Source organism: Drosophila biarmipes, chromosome 2L (assembly GCF_025231255.1).
Source record: "Drosophila biarmipes strain raj3 chromosome 2L, RU_DBia_V1.1, whole genome shotgun sequence".
In the NCBI taxonomy this organism is placed as follows: domain Eukaryota; kingdom Metazoa; phylum Arthropoda; class Insecta; order Diptera; family Drosophilidae; genus Drosophila; species Drosophila biarmipes.
The window spans coordinates 12215615-12241121 of record NC_066612.1 but is presented as its reverse complement, the minus strand read 5'-3'; the positions used below and the strand labels follow the sequence as shown (position 1 = coordinate 12241121).

The following is a 25507-nucleotide window of genomic DNA, read 5'->3' as shown; positions in this document are numbered from 1 at the left end:
AGTATAAATAAAGACATTAAAATCTAAAAATGGAAAATATTTTACTTTTAATAACTTTATTGACAGATTTTAACAAACAAAAAAAAAAATTTTAATATTTCTTAAATACCTTTTAATGAATTAACACTCGTCTATCCCAGAACGTCTCACAGCAACGCCCTCTAAAAAATCAATATCCAACTGCTGTCCAGAACAGGTTGCAATTTAATTATTTATAAATAGTTGAGAGCCAGGGCTGTGCGGAACTCACTTCCCTACCTGCAGGATATGGGCTCCGACAAATGAGGGAACATTTTCTTAAGAACTGCAGCAGGTGCTAGGCGACAGGCGCTCATTAAGGACCTATCCTGGCATCCCATAGATACGCAGATACTCGGATACATGTGGGTGTGCGCCAGTCTGGATCGGTGGAAGTGTTTGTTTGTCAGACACTGTGTCTCCCTTTTCAATCTTTTTTGTTTCGCCCACCTCCTTTTTTGGCATGCATTACCCTTAATGAACTCAGGACCCCGAGACAATGTCTGGAGCAGGAGCTCTACCTGCATCGAGGCTGCTTCCCGGGCATTAATGCCTGGAACCGGGCGCTATTATAAATAATTGCACAAGAAAATAGGTAAAGTAGTGCAAAGTTTCCCTTGCCACTGGCTGTTGACAATGGTCGAGCGGTAGAGGCATATTCACCTGGCACAGTTCTCACGGCCCGGGGCAAATCGCTGGGCTTGTGGGCAGGCCGACAAAGTGTGCCGGCTTGCGTCGTCTTTTGTCTGGCGGAAAGATTGAGATCGGAAAGTGGGCGGAAGACGAAGAATAGGGCGACAAGACCAGCGACAAAGGTGTAAATCGATGATAAATGGAAAGCAAAATATTCAAGATCAATAGTCCTAGGGCGATCTATTTTAAAGAGACGGAAGTCGAGACCCGGATCAGAAAACAGAATTAGAAAGAGAAGAAATGGTACTTTACGTACCTATGAGTTCATTGAAAATAGAAATAATCAACGAATTTATAAAATAAAGGAAATACTTAACGTTACTCTGGGCTAAGTTAAAACTTGTTAACGAATAAGTTGATATGGCAGCAGATTGATATATCTGCACGATTATCTTAGAAAATATTTCGTATATCAGAAACTTTGTTTAAAAGATAAACTATAGGGATTATACTTTGTAGAGAACCCATAACACGAATTTTTCCCAATTTTGCAACATATTTACACATCTCTATCAGTTTAAAGATTTTAAATATTCATATAGAGGTAATTCAAATTTCTTCCAAAATTTTGTTTGTTTATATTTTCACTTTAAATATTTCCCCTTTCAACCCTTCTTTTCTAAAAGAAAATCAAAACATCCCATTTAGCTGGCAGACACCTTTCAGTCATTTTCGCCTAATCAAAACAAGTCATAAAATTGTTCACGATTTTTTCAAACAAAAGTGTGAGGCTCGAAAAATGATTGACAGCTAAATTAATTGAAGTATTGAACCTGGGAGCCGAGAGCTGGCCAAAACATGATGGCCAAGAGGCGGTGGCAGGCGGCCGATGTGGTTGGTCCAGTGATGGCTGTTAGTTGGCTGACCTGGCAACAGCCGTGACGGAGATGTCTCCATGTCAGCGCATCGCTCAATCAAACAAAAGTCTAGACGAGTGTGACAAAAGCGAGCACTAAAGTTGGCTAACTAACGGCCGGCAGGCAAAGCTAATTTGACTGAGGAGGGCAGGAAACGGAAGTGGAAAGCCTGGTAGCTGGATACCTGGATGTATCTGGATACCGGGACACATATGAAGATGGATGAACAGGTGGGCCAACTTTGCCCACCTGCCGATCCAACAATTCAACTGACAACTGGCAGCCAATTTGGCTCGAGAGCCTAGGAGAGTTGCGGAATTTAGTTTGCGGTTTTCAGACCAAGCCCCTAGGCGAACATCTTGTTAATATTGACTGGCTAAAATGTACTTCACACCTTTGTTTGCCCTGTGAATCAGTTGAGAGTCGCGCCAAGAGTAGCCAAAAGATACACTCAGCTTTTCTCTTTTTTTTTGCCGATGCCGATGCGCACATTCACTTCCTCGTCGTGTGTATTTAAATTGCTCATCAGCAACAGGCAGTGAACAACAATAAATAAATACAAAATTCTAATTTACATAAACAATTAAAGGCAGCGAAGCGAGCGAAAATAAACCCCGAAATAACAAGTGAAAATTTTGTGCAAACAAAAAAGATTATTGCACTTGAAACCGCACAAGCCGAGACTATGCTTGACGATAGTGTATTTATATTTATAGAGCGCGCCGTTCGCTAATTGTTTAATGCGACAATTAAGAACTATTACTCATACGCACTGGTGAACGCCTGACCTTAGCCAGGCCGGGTGTCAGTCTGCCAGAACGAGTGTTCAGTCGCCCACACTCGATCGCGAAAATAATAAAAATAAAAACAGCTCCAGTGACAAATAAGTCGCTGGTACACTTGACTGGCTGGCGGCCCAACTTGATTTTGTTTAATAGAACTCGTTTTTTGTGGGATAAGCCGGCCGATGTGGTGAATACTGATTTTTTCCAGCACTTTTGGAATTTTTTCTAAAGACTTATAACATAATCAGCTGACGCATTCTCGGTTTTCCTAATATCCCTTATAGAAATTTTTCCACAATCCATTTAAAAATTCTACCCCTTTCAAATATACAAGAACTTTACTAAAAGTTCTGTGTTAAGCAGCTTAAAGTCTATTATGAGTCGGAGATCTTAACGTTTATAAAACTGATATGTGTGCATTTCTAAGCTGATCTGAAGAGGTCTAATCTCTGTGAGAGTTTTTGATTTTAAAGACTTTTTTAAGCTGTGCCTTCTTAGTTCTATACAAAATGAAAATATTATCAATATTATTATTAATGTTTTTCTTTTCCTTGCTTTTTCAGGTGAGTTCCGACACACAAAACAATTGGCTAAATTTCCAGCAAGACGTAAGCAATATCTGTACATTTTCCTGCCAATTTCCCGCCAACTCCTATCCTGACTATCTTTAAACTACCAATTTCAACCGTGAATAGGCAGCTCAAACTGCTCAAATGTTGGCAGCTTATGGCCAGGGCCAAAAGAACGCCACAATGTTGTGGGGAGGGGGGAAAGCAGTAAAAAGAAAAGAAAATTCGCTGGATTGCAGTTTTCTGGGTTTCTGTCAGGCGTGTCATGCTGCGAGCAGTGGAAGAAATACCAAAAGACTGCGAAAAATACCAGAGCTGTCGCTCGCATGTGTTGCACTCGCTACGTGTTCATGTTAAATGTCATAATCAGGCTCGGCAAACAACTACGGCTCGCACTCTTACACCGAGTTTATCTAGATTCTAGATACAAAGTTGGCTTGGAACAGCATGCGAGATGGTTTTTTAGGGGGCGGTGCCCTGCTAGGCGTGACCTTACATAGTTGCGGCTAATAGATACACATAAGATACAGAAACATGTGAAGCCAGTTCCTTCGCCCAGAGTCTGCCATCAATTGCAGTCGCCCAGCATCTCGCACATCACCTTATGAGCGGTGCTCCTGAAGCTGTCTAAATAAAGGAAAAACCTCATGATTTTTATCGAGCCCGCATGACGCCAGAGTCCCCAGAGGGAGATGGGGATACCGCAAGTGAGATGGAGAGCCTGCAAAAATATGCATAGAATTTTTAAAATAAACCCAGGGATGAATTGTACCCTGTGAAACAGGGCCAAGCTGGGATACTCTTTAGTTTTGGTTCAAAGATAGCTTAGTCCACAACTTAAATAGTTGAAATATACATGTTTTTTTTTAGGAAATCAAATATAAAAAGTATTATAAAAGCATTAGCAATACAAGAAGAGGAAATTAAAAACATAGTACTTCATGAAACTATATCTGACAAAGTTAAGAAATAGCTAATAAAATAACCAGATTTTAAATGTAATGAGGTCTAAAAATTCATTTAAATTTAAGACCACCCTCATGAGAATATATAATATATTTTCAGCAATTTAAACTAATAATCTTCGATTTTCAAAATAGTAGAGAAAAAGAAAAATTAAGTATTTCGAATTTTTTGGCATAAGGTGAAATATGGAATTTAATTCCCTTATCCTTTGAAGTTATACAAAAACCAGTACGTCACTTGTGCACATTTTTTTCCGTACTGATGGGTTATATCTTTGAAGAACAAGTATCACATGTGTTGCAAAGTTGACGCGCCGTGAACATGCCCCTCCCCTCGGCGATCAAAGAAAAATATCATTTAGGCTGGCAGCCAATGGGCCAACACTTCCTGGGCCAAGTTCAAGGGCTCCTCTTGCGTCTCCTTGGGTTTCCTGTTCGCACACATGGCACCGCAAATTCTCAACACTTTTTCGTTGGCACTCGTTTCTTTTAATTTTTTTGGCAGACCCAGAGACGCCTGGTCCAGGGCCATATCTAACATGGTGCCTGAGGAAGATGATGGTGATGATGAATTTCTGAGAAGCCACGGGAACAACTGAAATTCTCGTTCTGCTTTCTGCTCTTTTATTCATTTCTTGGTGTGGCCCGGCAGGATCTCGTTTTATTTTTCGGTTTTTGTATTATTTTTTTGGATTTCTAGTCGTGTGAACATGGCTCGTTTTGAGTTTCTTCTTGGGCTCGAAATGGGTTTTGGGCAGCCTCCCCACTGAGACGGTGGCAGGCGCTATTTCCCATTTCCCGTTGCCAAATGCAGTTGAAAAGACAAGACCTAGGCACCAGAGGCAATTCGAATTGAAACGCAGCTTGCCATTCTGAGTGACTGGCAGACAGGCATCGAAAAATGATAGAATGTATTTGGCTAGACTGGAGGGAGTCGGTCGAAGGTCGATGGGGTGAATTGCCTGAGGAGATTGTGAGTTATGGCTGCTGAGAGCTCAGTGGAAAGCCCGCAAGGGGTAGTCAAACATAAGTCAGAAGGAATGGCTTAAAAAGTGGGCTCACAAAAGATACAGTAATGATCTTAAGACATTATTGTTCTTGAGAACTTAATATAAACTAAACATACCATATTTATTTTACTATGAGCTTTGTATCCAATAAACAATTTAAAAGTTTGACTGAGTTACAAAAACTCTTGAAAACCTTGACACGAAAAAATCTTTGCTTTTCTTGTTTTTATTTATTTGCCACGCCCGTTGCCCTGTTTATTTTACAAGGCAGACTAAAATTTCAATATGTATTTATATAATCTTCATTTTTATTCCTCTAAATTCCATTAACTTCATATGCCACTAAAAAGACTTCTTGAGAAACTTGACCGAAAATATGTTAGATGTGGCAAGGCAGATAAAAACTAATTTCTCATTTTTTATTCATTTACCACGCCCATTGCCTCATCGGCAGCGAGTCGCGTTTGCTTATTTGGCCCGCCCGAAAATGCCGACGAGAAGCATAGAAAATCTCAGCTCTGCGGTCTTGAAGGTCGCCTTATTAACACATAAACCATAAAAGCCAAAAACCGTAGGCACATGTTTGGCCAAAACAAGAACGGCAAAAACAGCAACGAAAATCTTCATGGCTTGCCTGCCTGCTTAGAATTGCCCACATGTGTGTCACGTCACGGCAGACGACAATGCGCCGCAACAGATACAAAGATACTCACACTCAGATACCCAGATACCCGGGTAGCATTCGAACAGAGACACCGCTCAGATACTTTTTGCATGCGCTCACGAGCATGTGTAGAACACACACAGCCAGACCCCTTGAACTGGGCTTGTTTTCGCCATATGTGATGGGGAAAAAATCAAATAAAATATATGTTTAGGCGGACTCTGCCATGAAAATCTTTGCTCAACAGAATTTTGAATAGTCGTCAATGGATGTTGGTGCGGTTCGGGCCGATCGGTGAAACAGTGAAACTCCAGCGAAACTCGAGTGAATATTAACTATTTACGCGAGTGTCTAAACTCTTGAAAAGATTTTGTTGAGAAAATTTTTAACAACGGGCTAACAAATTCATTTAAAATTCAATTCAACCGAGTGCAAGATGCTTTTCTCTACGGATTTGCCTTGGGTAAGCAAACACATTGAACGGCAACTTTCAACTTTAGTTGACTTTCAATTAAAAGAGAGCAAACATTTGATCGTCGTATATTTTCCACTTTTTTCGTTGCCTTTTCCAATTGTTTCAACATGACTTGTTGGCAAATTGAATTTCATTTTCATTTGCGGATTATATTTGACTTTTGCTCAACATTCACTAAAAAAACGGACCATTGTTTTTCTTCAGTTCGTATTTTGTTCGCCTTTTGATGTTAACTCATCCAACCAGAGTCATAAATACTTGCTGTGCTCTCAACTGGCAAAAGAGAAAAATATTTATTAAATAAAAAGCAAACTCCAGGCCCACCTTTTCATATGCCATTTGATTTTCCTTTTTCTTTGCCGGGTCGAGCCCAACTTCCCGCACATTTCCAGCTGTTGCACAAATTTTCACTTTGTGTGTTCTTTTCACTGAACCCGCCAACGCTGAAAGTAGTTTGTGTCTGTGGATGCGTGTGCATAATTAAATTAAAAAAGTTTTCTGGCATTAAAGCCATTGATTCAACGGCTGTCTTTAAAAGCTGTTATTCTTTTAAGAGCCGCTATGGAAATTAATGGTATTAACGGCGGGTTAAAAAAAATTCCCGTGACGGCAGAAGAGATTAAATTTCATAAGCTTTGACAGCCAATTTCGATGATTTTCATTTCGTTTGGATAGAAATTTTCTGCAAATAACATTTAAGCCTGTTTAATAACAATTTAAATTTGTAATTTTTAAAGAATTTTTAAGTGTGCATTGATATTGAGCAAACTCTGATTTTACCCTTCAAATGATGATAACGTCGTTTAACAAGCCCTACAAATTTAAACATAATTTATTAATTATTATTAATGTCACGATTTGAATATGCAAATTTTATTCCCAGAAAATAGCTGTGCTCATTCATACTTCTTTTGTGGCCCCATTGGCAGGTTTGGGGGCCAACGGAAACAAGGCACATAATTATGGAACATGCTCGTATAAATCTAAGAACCGACGAACTTTCCGAAGAGTTCTTCAACAAAAATATGAAATTTTTAGATTCCGCATGAAAATTAGCTGATTACAGAAAGGGAAATGGCTATGAATCACTCCAGTTTGAAATCTTTAAATAAGGAATAAAACATATGATGTGGCGATGACACATTTTGGGTTGGGTGAGCGGAAGTCGAAGTGAACATTTAACAATTCATAATTGACTGAAGAGGCTGTAGGTACTGTGTTGGCGTTTTGAAGTAAAAACATCTGTAAAAAACTGGGTGTGAATCCATCAAAATGAGGTTGTGTGACGAAGATTTTTAATCCTCAACCAGTGCAACCTCAATTAAAAGCCACCGTAAAAGGGGCGTCAGGCAGACCCAACCTGGCCGGGTAATTATATAAGCCCAGTTGAGTGCAATCGAAAAGAAATACCAGAAATATATATTTTTTACAACTGTCTGCCGACTTTGGCAGCAACAAACAGTGAAACCCGCAGCATAAATAATCAACTGTGTTGCGGGAAAAAAGGAATTTCTGCAATTGCTTAAGTTTTCACACACGAAAAAATGACGTGAAATGCAATGAAAACGAGGGCATTAAGACATTGAAGTCATGTGGGTTATGTAATCTCTTGAAAGTTGCACAAAAAACCTATACATTTTCACAGGAACTCTCGAAGAAAGGGTCACAATCTTAGGATGTGCCTTTTTCTGACTCCTAAATGTTTGTTCTCAGCTTCAGATGATTATTTTTATGTTCAACATAAACACCTCTGTTTGCTAATTAAAAATACCTTTATTTAAATAAGTGTTAAAAGACTGATAAGATATGATAATTTATCTTGAATAGTACAAAGGCAAATAGGTAGCCGCGCAAGAAGATAATGTCTGAATGGAAGATAAATAGAGGAAGGCCCCAGTGACAATAAAAGTGTCCAGTTTTATCTGCTTTTTTTGTACTTCTAGAAAAGTACCCTTAAACACGACCAACTTTTGCTAATTTATAACTTCATTTAGCCAGCATCCCTAAAGTGCTGCCATTGTACCATTGATTTGACACACAATTCTATTTATTTTGGCCAAAGAGATAAAAAAGGGGTGTATATCTACCATTTTTCGCCCACAGCAGTACGGAAAAAACGTAGAAAATTGGGGCCCCAATTGCGAAAAGGCAAAAGCAAACTCATTTTGCTCATTAACTGCAATGGCTGAAGCACGTTTCGTCCTTTCTCTTTCCCGCAGCATCGTTCGCTCTCTTTCTTTGGCAATCCAGAGTGCACAATAGTTTTTAATGCGCCAAATTAAGTTTCAGCTGAGTTTTTTAGACGTTCCCCCACCCTTTGGCTAGGAATTATCCGCACAAACTCTTTACTTTTCCATCGCTTTTCCACCGCTTTTAGCCTGCTTCCCTTTTGACCATATTGAGCATGAAGTTGGCTTTTTGTCCGCTCGTAGCTCGTGACTAACATTAATTTGACCAGAACAGTGCTGGCTAAGAACTTCATTCCATTTATAGGATAGATGGTTCAGCGCAGATAAAACAAGAAAAGTATCTTCAATTTCAGCGGCCAAAAGATTTATTGCCTCGTTTCGGGTATTTGGCCAGATTTCGGTAGAAATTGTTTCTGCTACTTTGTGGCTGTTGTAGCTTCCCAAATTCAGTCTCTCTCTCGCTCCATCTCAATTATAATTCGATTTTGGCTTCGCGCTTTTGTCAATTCGCAAATAAAACCGACCCGTTAGCATTTTGATAGATTTTCTCGTTTATTGTTTTGTTTCGACAGTGGCTTTTGCCTTTGGCATTTTAAGCATCTCATTTCGAATCAATTGGTTTCGGGTTCGGATTGCTTGATTTTATGATTCCCAAAATGTTTGACATTTTTCAGGGGAGACAAAGCTACTAATTTGCCAAAGGGGTCTGTGAATAAAGTTCAAATTGAGATATTAAATGGAAATGGGCAATCCACTTGGATCTTTGAAGCCAAATAGATCATGAAACCGTTGATAGATTGTATCTAAAGAGGATTTCTTTTAATATCTTAGTCTTTTGATGACAATCTATCTCTTCTCCAAATTAACAAATCGATCCATAATGATCTTTTTTGATAGCTAATTTAATCTGCAACCGCAAAAGGCATTCAGATGCAGATACACGATAATTACGCTGAATAAACCAGGACACGCCGAGCCACATTTGTTAATGTAAAATATTGTAACACTATGGTTGATAATAAATTGCCGTAATGCTCATAAAGCCAAAACAACAAACCGCACGGCAACAAACAGAATTTATGGCAGAGTAATGGTACAAGTCGAGAATGGGGATATATGTATATATAGGGGGCGTTGGGCAGTGGGCGGTGGGCGTGGCGGCTGCAGAGGGGCCAGAGGGCGTTTGGGGTTGAAAAGTGGCGCAAGTGGCAGCGTTTTTAAAGCAACATTAATCATGAGCTCACGAGAGTGCCTCGCTTTCTCCCCACCGCTTGCTCCCGCTCCTGTCTAGTGTGTGGGAAATTGGCTTTTTCATGCCCCGGCTTTTTAATAATTTATAAAAGAATTTACGAGCAAAACAGCTGAGGCATAGAAGTGCGTTAACTACATGCACACAAATATTCCCATAATTAAATTTGAAGAATGCACAATCAGCAACAATTTCCCGCTTCTCTCTCGTTCCCGGTTTTGCAGCAATCCTTGCTGGCAGGACGCATTCCGGTGGCCTCCATGACAGGACCCATTAAGCGAGGACTGCTCTGGCAGCAAAGGGATCGGCTCTTCTCGCGCTGGAAGGAACGGTGAGTACACTGAAAATAAGTTACAAAATAAAATATAATAAATGAGTACATCATTGATTTAATAACTAAAAAATGAAATTTCAAAAATAAATGTATAAATAAATAATCAACAATAAAACATATAAAATTTTTATTTGGTAAGAAATCTCTAGATAAAATTTAAATTATTTAATGGAATATTCTTCAAGAGACCTTTTGAGTATATTTCTCTAATAAACCTTATAAATATGAGGTAGAATGTTCTTCCATTTTTATCGATACGAAAATTGCCATAAATATTTTAATCATAACTTTAAATTTTTATAAATCATATTATAAAAAAACTTTTGTCTTTATTTATTATCTTAAATATGATCATATTAATGTAATGCCCCGTTTCTTCTCTGTGGTCGAGTGGGTTTGTGTAAATGTTAAGCGCTTTTAAATTTACCTCCACCGCAATCTGCATTGCCTGAAAGACCAGACATGAACGCCCCCACGGCACCGGCAAATATGCAAAAATATTTCACAACCTCCAAGGGTTGTTAATTGCGAAAAAGGGCATAATTGACAGTGGCTGCATGCTGGCTCGTCCGTTTTCCAGATAATGCTAATAGCAGGGATCCGGTGAGGGGGCTCTGAAATCCGGGGGCCAACCGACTGACAGCTCTTTTGTTTTCGCCTTCCCCCTGCTGCATTTAATTGAAATTTAATTATGTTGCAATGCAATTCGGTGTTTTTGTTTGACTCTCGGCTTTTGCCGTTTGAACCGATAATTACGTTCATCGCTTATCATTTATCCGCGCATTTTAAATTGACACTTAACAGCCAACTAAGCCCGGTCTTTCGATGATCAATATTTGATTTGCATTTTTGCAATGAGCTAAATACATTTCGTTTCATTTCATAAATCTCTGAGATTTCCGCAAATATTTTCAACATAATTAATTTATTTTGATAAGCGATTGGCTATTTAATTGGCATAAAAATAATTGATATTAATTTGGAAACTATTAATTTGGAAAATTAAATAATTGGATAGAATATATTATGTTAAATCGTTTTATTTGATTTAATTGTTTAATCGTTTTCTTATTTTTTAACTCCATTCCTTGAATAAATTAATTTTTATAGTTCTCAGAACCTAACAAGTTTCCACCCATTTGATTCGCTCATCTTTGGCTTAGATCTGCGCGCCAATAATTAAATTGCATGCCACCAACGCTTACCAAGCTTAACTAATAACTAAACCGATTATTATCCGCAGCAGATAATTTCCCAGGGAAATCACCAACATTTACGAAAACCACCCACCGAAGAAAAAGAAGAAACCAGCAAACCACATACCCCTTCCTCACAGTCAAACCACGATTTTCATAGCTCAATTTACTTGACCACGTTAATAAGCAATACAAAATGAGAACTTCCACCAAGGAAGTGAGCTGTCAGATGATTCGCAATCCAACCAAAACCATTTGAAATTTTCGTTAGGCTTGAGAACTTTTTTGGCTTCACATACGCCTCATACATAATAAACAAACGTGGAATTTATGCGAACCAGAAAAATGCTTGGCACATTAATAAAGCCGATTTTCATTGCTGCAAAACAATAAAATAAAAAATAATAATATTATTTTCGACTCGAGGAAGTCGTAAAATGTGGGGCACTTTTAAAGCGCAAGTCGTTTGTTTGCGCATGATTTATTTATTTATTATTTATTAATAGCGTGTGTATATTCAAATGCCATCTTTTGGGAAGGGCGACAGTATTTTTTGGCAAAACATTAAAAGCTTAGCTTGTTGATGCGGGACTTTGATTTGGAGTGTCTGACCTTTAACTGAAGACTGCCGTCAGATACACACTTAAAGGTCACGCCACTAGTGAATGGATTTGTACTGACTTGAGCCAATCTCATCTTGCAGATACTTTGTGCTCACTCGTGACTACTTGCACTGCTTCAAGCGAGCCTCTGGATCGGCCAATGAACGCGCCTCGGATATGGGACAGTTTATCTTCAAGGTAAGTGCCTGCAAACTTTAAGAAAATCTAAAAAAAACGTGGTAAAAGATTTACAGACCCGAGTTCCTTTGAAAAAGTTTCGAGTCCATTTTCATTCACCCCTTATATCACCTTTATGAATGCCTCTCCTTCACTAAAGTGTCAGGCAAACTTTTATATTTACTGCGCATTGTGTTAGATTCTATTGCAGGCAGCGAGAGATTTATGCCCAGCATTATGAGCAACCCATGAATCTAACCAGTTCGCGGTGAAGGTGCTTTGTAGAGGGGGCTAGGACACACCTTTAGTGCAAAAAAAAAACAAAAAATGGTCTATAATAAAGTCTTTTTCGGTTGACAATGCCAGACACATCCAGTCACGTTTTGCAATTGACTTTTCAGTCAGATAGATGAGAGATATGCGTCCATGTAGGGGGCCTCAGTTGATAGGCAATCTTCCGTTGAAATCCGTAGAGCCAAACAAATCCTGATCGAAGGGGGAATAAAATGCAAAGAAAACTTCAACTAAGCTCAGCTAATTGGCTTAAACTTGCATCTACTGCATGTTAATTTGCCTAACTATTCGCCCCTCCCGCATCCGGGGGTTCCCCCACTTAGAGTGCCTCTCCTTAACTCACTCCGCACAACTTTTGCGATGAAAACAAAGCAAATACGAGAAATACTAAAGGCAAACGGGCAAATATTGCACACTGGCAGCACAAAAACACAAACAGGAACAACTGCAACAGCAACAAAAACTGTGAAAAACAAAAACTGGAAAATGGTTACCGCGAAAACCCGAAATATAAACACTCTTTGGAGGAATTGATTCGGATTAAGTAGGGATTTTTATGCCTTCCTGGAAATGTTTTGTAAAATCTTTTTTTCTCAACTTGTATTCGAGAAATTTAAATTTTTGGCACTTAAAACAATAATAATTCGTTAAGTTTGGGGTATTATTTCAAGATTATATGAAATGTATCTGAAAAATTTGGTAGATGCTTATCACTTTTCGACTTACAGTTTAGGAATTCAGTTTTTTTAATATTGATTGAATGCTAATTTAAATATTATAAAATAATCTAAAGAACTTTAAATAAATTAAATATTTTGAATCCTAAAAAGGTTCTCTTAAATCCAATAAATCTTAAGTAAGAGTATAAGAAACACGATTACCGTGAAATTGTGCATTAGCTCGGATGCTGCCGAGTGTTGTTGTTGCTGATGACATTATTGTTGTTGCTGCTTAAACAAATAAGGAAAATGCACATAAAACAGCAGTGGCAGCAACAACGAAAACAACAAATGCCACGCCACTGCAAAGAGATCATGGGAAAATTACTTTAAAGTTTTTTTTGCCCACGTTGAACCTAATTTTATTTTGTTTTAAATTTGTGTCGTTTTCCTTTTTGTTGGCACTTTTCTACTAAAAATCTCTCTCTCTTAAAAGCAATGTCAATACACACCGCCAGCAGCAGGTTGTTGTTGCTTACAGTTTAATTTAAAATTAAAATACATTTTTTTCTGGCAAATAAAACAAAGTGAAAAACGCTCCGTTGTTGTGCGGGCAATTTTCCAAAGTAAATAAGCAAAAGAGTGCCGAGGGAAATGGGAAAAGCAGACACGGGGAAAATAATGACATAGGTGGAACTAAATGGTGAAAAATCCCGCGCCATGCGGGAGATTAACTTATTTAATGTGAGGGAAAACATTTATAAAGAGATTACGAGAAGAATTCGTTTGGCTAGGAAAATATTAGGTAATTCGTTTCGCAAAATTGAGGCTCTCAGTTTCCAGAATTATAGAAGGTGTTCGGCTATTTCCATGAAAATTAAAGGCACACAAACTGACCTTTAAATTGAAGACAAAATAAATTATTTAGACCAAAAATGGCCTACAAACACATCAAAGACAGCCACCCACACTCTCTGAAGACGCAAACCCAGGGAAGTCAGCCATGAAGAAGTCATTGAACAAAAAGGTGTGAAAGAGAGGCACTGGGCGGGTGCGAAAAAGAGGGAAAACATCTGAAAATGATTGACTCATTAATGAGCGAAAAAGGCGTCATCTCATTTTATCACCTCTTTGTGATTTCGCTTGCTCATCGATGTCTTATATTGCCTCGTCAATGTAATCAACTCAATCAATTAGGTCTCGATATAATTATTTAATTCGATTTTCCCGACCACTTTCCTTAAACAGATGCTATAGTTTAGGGTATATCTTGTAAATGTTCTATGTGTAATTTTTAAGATAAGCTGAAACAGGGCTTTCCTAAATATAAAATGAATAACATCAATAATAAAATGACAAAATTGTTTTCCCCGATTTTTGCTTGCATTATTTAAATAACTTTTTATGAAGATCTGGTCTTCCTAGGTTAAAAATCAAATGTAAACTAAAGAAAAATATTTTTCTGAAACGATTCAAACAATTCGAAACCATTTGTATAACATTACATTTAGGTAGACTACATTTTAGTATAATCATTCTGCTTTCTAAATTGCGTATAATCAATAAGAGCTTCCATTTGGCAAATGGGAACGTGCAAATGCAGTAAGAGTGATGAAACAGAAGAGGTCTGATTGTCTGGCATCTACCTGAGGGAAATCAATCGGGCATAATTACAGGTGATGAAAGTTCGGGGGGATGGTGAATGGCATGGGATGGTTTTGATGTCGATGCTTTGGTTCACCAGCCTGCGGGTGGGGCAAAGTGTTCCGCCTCAGAATTTTGCAGTTTTGCACTTTGACAGTGATTGAAAGCAATATTGATTTTTGTCCTTGGATGGGCGGCAAGTGGATAATGCGAAAGGCAGGCGGGAGCCATGTATCCCTGTGGGGAAATGCAATTTCCGTCTCTTCAACGTTAATGAGCATTATTAATTGGGTTGCACTGAAGAGACCGTGATATCGATGCCGAAGTATTTAATTATGTGCAAAATGCTCGCTCGCATAATTAAAAGTAGATAGAAAAGAAAATAATGGAGGAAAATTAATATTCGTGGTAAGGGAAAACTCAGAATTCAAGTCTTAAACAGCAAGCATATTGAATAAATACATTGTATCTGTATGTTAAACATTTTAAATTCGCTCGCGAATAAATTCAATTTACTTTCCCAAAATCGCAATGCCAAAAACCTGAACCAATGACCAGTTAAGCTTTTGTGTTAGTTTTGACAGCTCATGCTATTAAACATGTCAAAATATAAAACGACAGGAACAACAATGGAATTTGTCCATAAAACTCATAAATAACAATAATAAATAATAAGAGGCGAGCCAACAAGCCGATCAATATCGACCTTGAGCACATTATTTGCCCACAAAACGTAAAACGGAAATTTGGAAAATGTTTAGCCATCGATTGTGGGCTGGCACCTATTATGAAAAAGTGAGGTCAGAGTTTGGAAAGCCAAATAAAGGTCAAAAAGAACAGGCAAAAAGCGGTGATTTAAATGAATGCTGGAACCAAGTATTGTCAAATAAAACAAGGGGATTAAGACGAAAATGAAAAAATAAATTAGGCAACACCAACATTTTTTACCATTGCCCCGTTTTATTTTTAAAAACTTGTATGTAAAGACTTTGCTAAACGCTCTACACAAAAAATTTTACATATTTTCTGGGGATCAACGCCGAATCCCATAAATATTTTAATTTGATGTATTTCTCGCATGTCACCACCCACACAACACTTATGTTTGTCGGACTCCCAAGAGAGTTTCGATTTTTGATCTTTGATCGTGGCACCAACAAATCCCCTAAATCATTCGTCAGACGATGAAGAATCGGTAGCTCTGTGCCATATTCCATGTTCCATCTGCTGCCTTCATGATTTATCATAAAAAACCATCTGAAAAAAACACTGCCCCCTGGAACTTTAAGAACTTAATTATGCTTGCCATTAGAGGAAGAGAGAGAAATAAATAAGGAAAGAAAGATGCTGCAAACTTACAGGGGCCGCATAACTTGGCTAATTGCCACACGCGGTGGCTACCACAGCTTCTTGATTTTTCCCCTGTTTCTGGACTGCTGACATATTTGCCTAATGGCCTCGCATAGTTCTTGGCCATAAGCGAGCGACAAAAACGATGAATCGGTGGCAAAGTTAAAGTTTACCTCATAAACAAGGGCCACAGCAAAAAAAAAATAGGTTCAATAAAAAGTTCAGCTTGCTAAAAAGTTTGCGGTTCCTATGGGGAAAGTGGAGTACAGAGTAGAGTTGGGGGAGCGCGGAGATGAGAGCTCCGGCCTAATGACTTTTAGCCGAGTTGCAAAATGCAGAGGGAAGCAGGCCATGTACTAGACCAAAGTAAAAGGCTGACACTTAATTGGTGCATTATTCAGCAGAAGTTGTTAGAACGGAAGTTGGTGCTGAATAATTTTTTTAGTTATTTATTTTGCTTAGTAGGGAGCCTTTAAAATGTTTTCCGTACTATAAAAAGTATAAAAAACAAATAGGCCACAGATATAAAAAAGAAACAAATCACATAATATCAGTTTTGGTACCTATCTTACATTTAATTGTTTTAGCATACCACAGTCATTACCCATTTATCAATCCATCTGAACATGAAAACCCTAGACCCCTTTCCCACCCAACAAAACAATCTCCTCTCGACCCATTCTCCCAGCGCCCCTTTTTGTTTTACATTCAGCGGAAAAACGTTTACATAACCTTTAACTTGATTGTCTAACGATTTGCATTGTCTTCTGCGGTTTCGCTCCAGGTCAAGCTGGTGGACGTGGAGAAGGTGGAGTGGCTGAACCGGCGCTCCTACAGCGCCATTGGATTGCTACTGGGCCGCGAGGGTCGCGTTCTCCTACGCTGCGATGATGGCCTCGAGGACTGGTTCGAGCTGCTGGAGGTGAGTGGCCATGAAATCGATAATTAGTAGAACTAACTGAAAATAAGCCAAGAATTTTCATTAACCGAAAAACTAATGGTTGGTTAGGTGAACTCTTGGGAACGAATTGTTTGCGACTTCATAATAGATCGTAAGGTCTCGAAGAAATCTAAATTAAGATATTATTAAACATTTAAGTGTGACCAATTGATCTATCAAAATTAGACAAGAATTTTTGTTAACTGAAAAACTTTACTTGGCTACAACATTTTTTAAATTTCGTAGTAGACCTTAAGATTCTAAAAAAAAAACTGAAACTCAAAGATTTAATTTTTAAATATGTATATAATAATAATTAAAAACTTGGAAAGAATTTGCATAAACTGAAAACTAATAGTTGGTTCCAAATTCCAAAAACCAAAAGTGGCTACTTTATAATAGAACTTAAGATCTCGAAGAGATCCTAAAAATGAAGTTATTATCAAACATTTTATGTGTACTTTTCATTTAAATAATTTATTTATTTATTAAAATATTTTATTTTATAATTGTTGTTATAATTATTTTGAACTTAATCTTAGGAATGCACAATGACCTCCAAGGAGCGCAGACGAGCCCTGAAGATAGCCCAAGGACCCAGATCCCGAGCCTCACTGGCTGCCCCTGTGTCGCACGCCTCGCTGCAGTTCCAGCACTTTGGACTGGGAGGCACTTACTCCTCTGCTCTGGATGACTGGCTGATGACCAATGGAACGGGTGGTCTGGCCCGCCACAAGATCGGAGCTGGCAGTCTGAACGGCTATGGCGGTGCCAATCCCTTCCTCTTCTCCGATTCGGTGCCGGATCTGAGTGCCCTGAACAACGAGAACCACAATCACCACTTGAGCGGCATCAGCACGAACCACTCGACGCCGCAGAAGATCCCGCACCACAGCAATGCGAATCTCAGTCGCTACTCCAATGGCTATGTCTCGGCCCAGAATAGTTTCACCCAGGCTGGGGCTCTCTACGGATCGCCCAGGCGGATCTTCATCAACAGCAGCTTTGGCTCCAACCAGGTGGTGGATGAGGAGACCGAGGAGGCGGAGGTGCAGCTGAGGAGACCTAGACTTTTCCGTGGAGTGAGCGCCACTCCGGATAATGGCAACGAACTGGACAGGGACTGGCTGTATCGGAAGCCAAGGGCGCCCACTGATATGAGGCACTCAGGTGAGTTTTCCTTTACATAAATAAAACAGGTATAGATTAAACATTTTAATTAATTGATTTATTTCTTCCAGTCCAACCCATGTTACCCACTGGCGGTGGCAGCAACATAGGCCTGGCCAAAACCGAGTTGGACTGTTCGGCCCATGACAGTGGCCTTGACACGCCCCCCTCTACGCACCGCCCCTCGAGCTATCGGGAGGCGAGCAGGGACAGCACCGAGACCAATGGCAGTTCCTCGAGGGGAACCCTACTGAACAACTCCTCGCCAGGTGGCAGCTTTCGGGCCAAGAAGCTGAGCAGCCAGGTCACAAATCTCAATCAGCTGAACTCCCTACACGGATCCAGATACTCAGTGCAGGATCAGCGCATCCTGAAGATGCGCAACAACGAGGAGGATCGCTGCGCTTCCATCAAGATGGCCAATCGCCTCAATCAGAATCAGGAGCAGGCCACCTACGATCCCAACCAGAATCGCTACTACAAGAACGGAAATGCCACGCCCCCCACTTCGCTGACGCCCCAGCATACGCCGCAGCACAAGCTGATGATGATGCACCACGGCAACGGCAATGGCAACATGGGAACCCTGAATGGCAACTCCAATGGAGCGGACCGGATGAACGGATCGGCCATATTCCGGGAGCGTTACCAGCACCCTGCCTTGGCGGCCATCATCAACGAGGCCCAGGGTCTTAAGTTCCGAGGTACGTTTGAGGATCCATACGGGTTTGCTTTCATTACTCATCGTTCATCCGGCATGGTTATGGGATGGCTTTAAGATCATTTGGTTTTGGACATTTTTTTTTGAATGCTTAGGACTATCAATTATATGTTTATATATTTTATTATTATTTATGTTATATTACGAATTTTAATTTTTGGGTTTTTAGTTTATCATTAATATTATTATTAGTTAAAGATCAAAATTGATTATTAAATATGATATATCTGATAATTTTATTCGTTTGATAGATATGTAAAATAACTTCATATTTTTTAGTTTATTATTATTATTCAAAATTAAAATTTATAACTAATTATGATTTTTCTGTTAATTTTATTCATTTGATCGATTTGTCAGATAACTTTATATTTTTTTATATAATATATAATATTTGTTATATTTATTTAAATTTAAAAAAGTGAATCTTACTTTTAAGAATACTTTAAATATTATAAATAATTGAAATTGGGGTATATGCTTAGTAAAAATATGAATTAAAATAATCATTTTATTTTAGACAGTAAGGGATGTGAGGGATGGCATGTTCATTTTTGTAAATATGAAATTGTTTAATTTTTTAAATAAATCATTACCCCACTTAATCACTCATCTTTCATTGAAATCATTCTTTATAACCCTCGTATAATATAAATTTTTATCATTTTACTTTTGCATGTTATCAATTTAAAGAAGAATCAGAAAATATGTGGTAAAACTCCCCAAAAACCAAATTGTGCATGTTACACAAAGACTCGGGGCAGACGGGCTCCATAGTGCATGAGCAGATCGGGAGATATATCGACCAAAAGATGTAGATAAAGAGACCCTTTCCCCAACTTGTAGAACGCGCCTATTCGGACAGTCAGCAGCGGCGCCTCAACAACAACAATGGACCGACCCCCCAGCCAGCCTCGCCCCTCGCCCAGCGCCGGAATAATGTGGGTCTCGGATCCGGAGTCGGATCAGGGGCTATATACGGCACGCCCACGCGTGTATAGCGCCTAAAGGTCTAAGAATAATCCAAATTGATGGAGGATGGAATACTCCCCACTAGTTTAATAATGATATAAGCCGTAAATTAGTCGACTCAATCGAAAGTTTGGAAATTATTTGCATAGAAAATACTTCAACGAAGGTAGAAAATAATAATTAAATCATAATTATGTAGTAGTACTCTTAGTGTGTGTGCTCCAATGTCCAGCTTTATGTAAATGTTTAAATAAAATATACATTAGAAAACAACTGAAATTTGTATTTTACTTCACGGTAAGGATTTTTAATTTAATGGGAAAATAAATACATAATGTATAGCATGCTTGTGGAATATAAAAATATTTTTTTTTAATTTCTGTATACGAAAATGGTAAGTATTTCATACAATTTACAGGGCTATATTCCTCTAGATTTCTGAAGCCTAATTAAACTAGGATTTAAAAAAACTTGGACGTGTGACTGCCACAAAATCATAGCACTATATATTTTTAAGAACACAAAATAAAGAGAAACAAATAAAATATATTATCTTTGGTATAACACAACATTATGAACAAATGTTATTTTTTTAAGAAAATTGGAAAAATTTTAAGAAGAACCTAAACAAATGGTTAGCATCCATAGAAATTTATATAGGTATGCAACATTATTTTTAGTAAAACAATTTAAAAGATAAAATAACATTTTTTAGTTAAACATTAAATCTGAGATAATCAACTTCCGAAAAATTAAAATACAAACCAAAAACCAAAAGGATTGTTAAGATACAGATACAATTAGTACTCTGAACCCTAAAGTAACAACTGTTGATTAGACACAAATAAATAGCTTATTTTCGGAAAAATGCATAACGAATTTTAGCTTTGACCTAGTTTTGACCAGCTCCGAAAAGGTAGAGATCAAGCTTGTAGGCGCCGAAGCTTCAAGGATGTGCGTCAGGACTCCCTTCGAAGTGCTTTATAAGCTTGTTTTCACTGAACCTTATAAAAGATGCAACACTGTAAAGCTCCGCGTAAGAAAGCTTCTCTTTTGAGAGAGGACCAGCTGCAACCCTCGCAGGATAAATCAGGGAGACCCCCGTGTGCGGGTTATGGAATGGGCTTTTCGGAGTCAACAATAAAATTTTCAGTCAGCTTTGAGACGCAGCAGCCACAGCAGCCGCAGCAGGAACTGCTGCAGGTTTTCAGCGGTCGGGCCAACCAGGATAATCAGGAATAGAGAATTTTCCGAACAGGATGCGGAGTCGCACGGAACTGGTGACCACCACTTTCGAGGAGAGCGACGAGGACGACTTCAGTCCGGACGATGACTCCGACTCCGAGGAGGACTGGCGGCCCACCAAGAAGCGTCCGGCGAAGCCATCTGGCTCCGATGGCGGCAGGAAGCGGAAATCGGCGGCCGCCACCGCCTCGAAGGCCAAGCGCCGCATGGCCAAGGTGAGCGACGAGGAGTCCGACGAGGAGGATGACCTAGAAACGGATCCCAGCGACGACGACTTCGACTTTCCCTCGGCGAGCACATCAAAGAGGCCCCAGAGTCTGCCGCCCAAGAAGCAATTCGTCAAGTTAAATCAACTGGATTTGCTGGTAAAAAAGTCTGATCTCTTGGAAAACGACTGGCTGAAGAACAATCGCCTGTGTCTGTGGCGTAAGGATAAGCAGACGAATCTGCTCCAGAAGTATTTGCGGATGAAGTCGGCTGCCGAGGAGGAGGAACTGCTCTTCACCTCCAGTTCGGTGGTAAGTCGATGATTCCTATAACAAAGGCCGTCACATAACAACGTTTTTGATGCAACGTATACTAACAATAACAATAATATTGATTATGCAAAATTCTCATTAGTTTTTTGTATACTTTTTTAAAAAATAGTAGTGTTAACAGTTTTAATATAATCCAATATCATGTGATAAACTCTAAAACAGATTTTAAAAAGTTCAAAAATGTTCTGTGACGGCCCTAAATTTTTCAAAAGTGTAAAGATTTAAATACATCACTTGTTTTTTTAGTATTCCAGTTGGGATGATCAGCAGACGAGTGATTTTATAGAGGTCAAGGTGAACTGCTTGGATCCCAACAACAGACGCATTAAACTACACGATCTGGGGGCGCTTAAGAAAATCTCCGAGGAGCTGCAATCAGAGAGGGGAAAATCCCCAACATCGGACAAAGAAGACGCGTCAGAAGCGGAGGAGGACAAGCCAGACGAAGCTGATTCTTAAATCACTATTAACTATACACAGAACTAACATTTTCTTTAGCAATTAAAACTAGTTGGCCAAGTTAGCGTTAAACAAACAATTTCCTTATAACAACAGCTATGTGAAGACACTTTAAATTTAATTTAGTAAATTAAAGGAGCCTGAAACAAACAGAAATCAAAAGAAAACGCAAAACATTTGAAAAATATACACTTTCAATTTTGTTTGGTGTTTCAATTGTAATACGTTAACGCTTATATGCAAAACATTGTTGACAGTTTTACAATTTCATTTCGTTTTTATGCAAATATTGTATATAACCACAAATTTGGTTACAAGCGAAATGTACTTTGCAATTTCAAAAAATCAGTTTTCTGTTAGGATGAAACAATGAAATTTGAACTTGGGGACGGCTATCGACGCCTCTCGCCTTTGACGGTTTTGCGCTTCTCCTTCTTTTCCTCTCGCAGCTGCTTCTGCTTTTCGCGATCATCCTTGTCCTTTTGCTTCTTGGCCGCACTATCTAAGCGGGCCTGCTCTCGCTTTTCCTTGGCCAGGGCCTGGACATCGGATTTGTTGGTGTTCTTCGCAAGGATCCCACCCTCATCATCGCTTTCCTCCTCGGAGTCGTCTTCGTCCTGGTTCACAACAGCAGTCTGTGGGTTATTAGAATGTAACATTTTGTTATTATCACGTATCTGGGTATATTGTACTTATTGCATTCGGTTAAAAAAGGATTCATATTTAAAAACAAAATGGCTTGACTAAAGTCCAGAAGTCACTCAAAAATGATAATAGACACTGGCATAAAATCAACTAAATGCTGATTTTTGGGATAGTAAGATGGAGCTTTGCGAATTAGTTCTGCGGTTTACAGTCCGAACAGGATAGAATATGGAGTTTAGAAGATAGGTTTTTTGAAATAGTAGCTAGCAAACTTGGTAAGGATATTCCAAACCATTTTGCGTATGTGACTACTGTATGACACTAATTTTTTGGATAGTAACTAGAGAATATCGGTCGTGATCTTTGGCATAGTAACCTGGGAGTATTGGGCGAGGATCTGCTGCTTGATGCGACGCTCCTCCTCCGTGTATTCACGCTCCTTGTTAACGGCGGGTTGCAGCTTCTGTTGCTCCAGCAACTTGGCCAACTGGGCATTTACGTCGATGTCGAGGCCTTTTTTCGGCGGGTCATCGGCGCTGGGATGACTTTGAAGCCATTTTTGGAGAATGGTGGCCACCAGTTCGTCGATATCGGGGGACTGTTAAGTTGAGATAGGCTTTAACTTAAAGGCGGCTCTAGTTCCATCCCAAACTTACCCCTGTTTCGCTGAGTATGCCCTCCAGAGCCTCGGTCTTCTCCTCTGTGGTTTCATCGCCCTCCAGAATGCCAACTATATACGAGCCGAACACGTTCTCGTCCGTGTTCAGTTTTCGCAGCTGCTCATTGAGCCAGCTCTGGAACTCCTCGCTGGCACTCATTGCTGCTCCAGATTTGGCTTTAGACTAGCTTTATATATCATGTATGGAGGGCTTAACTTGCGATATAAAGGGGCAGTGACAAATCAGCCGCAAAAGGCAACAAAAATGGTCGAGCATGTGGAGCAGTGTTGGGAAGTGGCGCCGGAAAAACAGCTGGGCACCAAGAGATGACAACTGGTGGGAAAAAGAATGCTGAACATAAGAAAGTTTAAATTTAAAAGTTGAGAAACCTATTACAAAGTAAAAACAAGCACAGCTTAAAATCATTTAATTTGCCCTTTAAGGTGTTTCAGCTATATTTAGTTACTATTTTCAAGAAAAATTGCTGCTGGCAACACCGTGACTTTAGGCAAGTGTTGGGCAACTGGTAACTTTGATTAAACAGCTGATGGCCTAGTGTTGATAAACCCCGCACACCTTTTAGTTGTTTGCCGACCTTAAAAAATCTTTACGCTGCTTAAATCATTATAAACAAATCGTTTGCTTGTTTGTCAGTCTCATTAACTTTGTTCGTTGGCCCGCCAGTTATAATCGTGTTTTGGTAATAAAGTTTCTCCACCAAACGGAAAACCCCAAGAAGCTGTTTCTGAAGTTATAAACAAATTGTTTGTCTCTTGGACTGAAGTATTTCACGGTTTTGTGCGTACCCTCGATGTTACTTTGGTGCCTCTGTGTTGGGGTCTTCGCCTCCTGATAACTCACTTCGCAGCATAATTACAGCAGCAACAGCAACAACAACGACGTCACGCGTCTGCGACACCTGCGTCGTTGTCGCCAAAGTTGTTGTTTCTGTCGTCGCCTTCGGCTTTTGTTTATTTGTTGTTGCGTCTCGTCGGCAGACGCGTTATAAACAAAAAAAAAAAAAGGAAAATACAAAGCGAAGGAAAGCACATAGATACACACTCGCACACACGCGAGTGCCGTTGGCAACAAGTGGAATATATACAAACAAATTTCACACACCTCTATGTTTGTGTGTCGCTGCAAGACGTCGTAGAAATCCCTTAAAAGTAAAAACTATTGAAGATTTGGAAAGAGATTAAATGTTGAGGTGAGAGTTGCATTAAAACAATGTATTATCCCATTCTGGCAGGCCTGAAATTTCGAAATTCCAAGGATTGTCAAATAAGACTGACTTTAAATGGATTGGGCCATTGTATGTATTATTCATTTAACACCCTTATCATGGTTATTTCGTTTATTACTCCCATTGTGAGCACTGCTTAACTTCAAGGTAATCCTAAAACTGGGATTTTTCTTTTAATAATATATAATTGTTGTAATCTAAATCGTTTTTCGTTGTATTTGAAAAAGTATAATAATTTAAAAAACCTAACATTTTTGTTTTGTTCTTATTATTTTTTCATATTAATCAATGTGTATCTCAAACAACATATTATTGAAAATCCTAAAAATCCCAAACAATAATCCATTTCTCATAATACATATTACATTCTCATTGAGAAGTGTTTGAAGATAATAGAATGGTTTTTTTCACGAAATATATTTAGACAAAATTGTGATAAATTATACAACCTTATATCAATAAAACATAAAATTGATTTTTTTAAAACCAAGTCGTTTTTTGTTGCCACTAAAGTTTTATTTTTTAATCTTATTACTTATTTAATACAATCAATGTGTATCTCAAATAAAACTTTTACTTTAAAGTCCCTTACAAAAAATGATACATTTAAAAACATCTCAACATCTCATCAAGAAGTTATTGAAGATAATATGTTTTTTTCACAAATTATATTCAGATAAAATTGCAAAAATTAAAAAACCTATAAAATTAAAACAGCAAACAAATAAAAAAATATAAAGCATATTTGAAGTGTTTTTGAAGTAACCACCAACTTGAGTTTGGATATTCGCAGCATCCTGCCGCCCCAACCAGCCTGCCACTCCTTACCAATCTTTGATCCTTCGCTTGTAGAGTGCTGGCCTTAACTCGAGTTGTGTTGACTGTTTTTTACTCAACGGCCCACAGCGTTAAAGGGATTGTTTATGTGCCTGTAAATGTGAGTGTTTTACACTTTCCAATCTGTGTGCATATTCATATGAGCTCCTCGGCGACCCCTGTGTGTGCTTGTCTGCCTGTGTGTGCTTAATAAAGGCCATTAAAATTAAGTAATTGACGCAAGCAGCGGGCAGACGACAACCGTTAAGGGGGCCCAAGGGGGGAGGCGGTGTTAACTGATTCAGCGGCAGCGGAAAGGTAAAAACCGGAAAATGAAAAACACAAAAAACAAGGAATGTTCCTGC

At 38.9% G+C, this 25507-nt stretch overlaps 4 protein-coding genes across 12 annotated transcripts in view; 3 read left to right on the top strand and 1 right to left on the bottom strand.

Annotated features, from left to right (window-relative positions):
• LOC108032614 (uncharacterized) overlaps window positions 1-19812 on the top strand; it is a 43285-nt gene extending 23473 nt beyond the window's left edge. For 2 of the 9 annotated variants that reach the window (XM_044093967.2, XM_044093966.2), the window contains exons 4-10: window positions 2917-2961; window positions 9699-9805; window positions 11708-11804; window positions 16515-16652; window positions 17213-17840; window positions 17912-18544; window positions 19408-19812. In XM_044093967.2, the coding sequence (XP_043949902.1) occupies window positions 2917-2961; window positions 9699-9805; window positions 11708-11804; window positions 16515-16652; window positions 17213-17840; window positions 17912-18544; window positions 19408-19562 (1803 nt within the window). In that variant the 3' untranslated portion in view covers window positions 19563-19812. Of the gene's footprint in view, window positions 1-2916; window positions 2962-5832; window positions 6025-9698; window positions 9806-11707; window positions 11805-16514; window positions 16653-17212; window positions 17841-17911; window positions 18545-19254 lie in introns of those variants that run through there. The other 7 variants (XM_044093971.2, XM_044093968.2, XM_044093970.2 and 4 more) reach the window with 6 other exon arrangements.
• An 871-nt stretch (window positions 19813-20683) lies between these two features.
• LOC108032802 (uncharacterized) lies at window positions 20684-21978 on the top strand. Its single transcript, XM_017106808.3, has 2 exons — window positions 20684-21296; window positions 21564-21978. The coding sequence occupies exons 1-2, from the start codon at window positions 20793-20795 to the stop codon at window positions 21774-21776; spliced, it is 717 nt and encodes a 238-aa protein (XP_016962297.1). The 5' UTR covers window positions 20684-20792; the 3' UTR covers window positions 21777-21978.
• LOC108032803 (coiled-coil domain-containing protein 43) lies at window positions 21953-23362 on the bottom strand. The gene is made up of 3 exons (XM_017106809.3): window positions 23078-23362; window positions 22798-23019; window positions 21953-22411 (listed from the first exon to the last, which is right to left on the bottom strand). Exons 1-3 carry the CDS (start codon window positions 23237-23239, stop codon window positions 22169-22171), a joined length of 627 nt encoding a protein of 208 aa, XP_016962298.1. The 5' UTR covers window positions 23240-23362; the 3' UTR covers window positions 21953-22168.
• A 279-nt stretch (window positions 23363-23641) lies between these two features.
• The window catches only part of LOC108032521 (homeobox protein prospero), an 85927-nt gene continuing 84061 nt past the window's right edge, over window positions 23642-25507 (top strand). Inside the window, exon 1 of the mRNA XM_044094097.2 lies at window positions 23642-24290. The gene's annotated coding sequence lies outside the window, so the exon portion shown is untranslated. The remainder of the gene's footprint in view (window positions 24291-25507) is intronic.

Excerpts from the sequence above, each read along its gene's own strand:
- LOC108032803 (XM_017106809.3), bottom strand. The coding sequence starts at position 23,239 with ATGAGTGCCAGCGAGGAGTTCCAGAGCTGGCTCAATGAGCAGCTGCGA. Across the intron at positions 23,020-23,077 it reads GCATACTCAGCGAAACAGGG|TCCCCCGATATCGACGAACT; the intron begins GTAAGTTTGGGA and ends TCAACTTAACAG. Across the intron at positions 22,412-22,797 it reads TCCTCGCCCAATACTCCCAG|ACTGCTGTTGTGAACCAGGA; the intron begins GTTACTATGCCA and ends AATAACCCACAG.
- LOC108032802 (XM_017106808.3), top strand. The coding sequence starts at position 20,793 with ATGCGGAGTCGCACGGAACTGGTGACCACCACTTTCGAGGAGAGCGAC. Across the intron at positions 21,297-21,563 it reads TCTTCACCTCCAGTTCGGTG|TATTCCAGTTGGGATGATCA; the intron begins GTAAGTCGATGA and ends TTGTTTTTTTAG.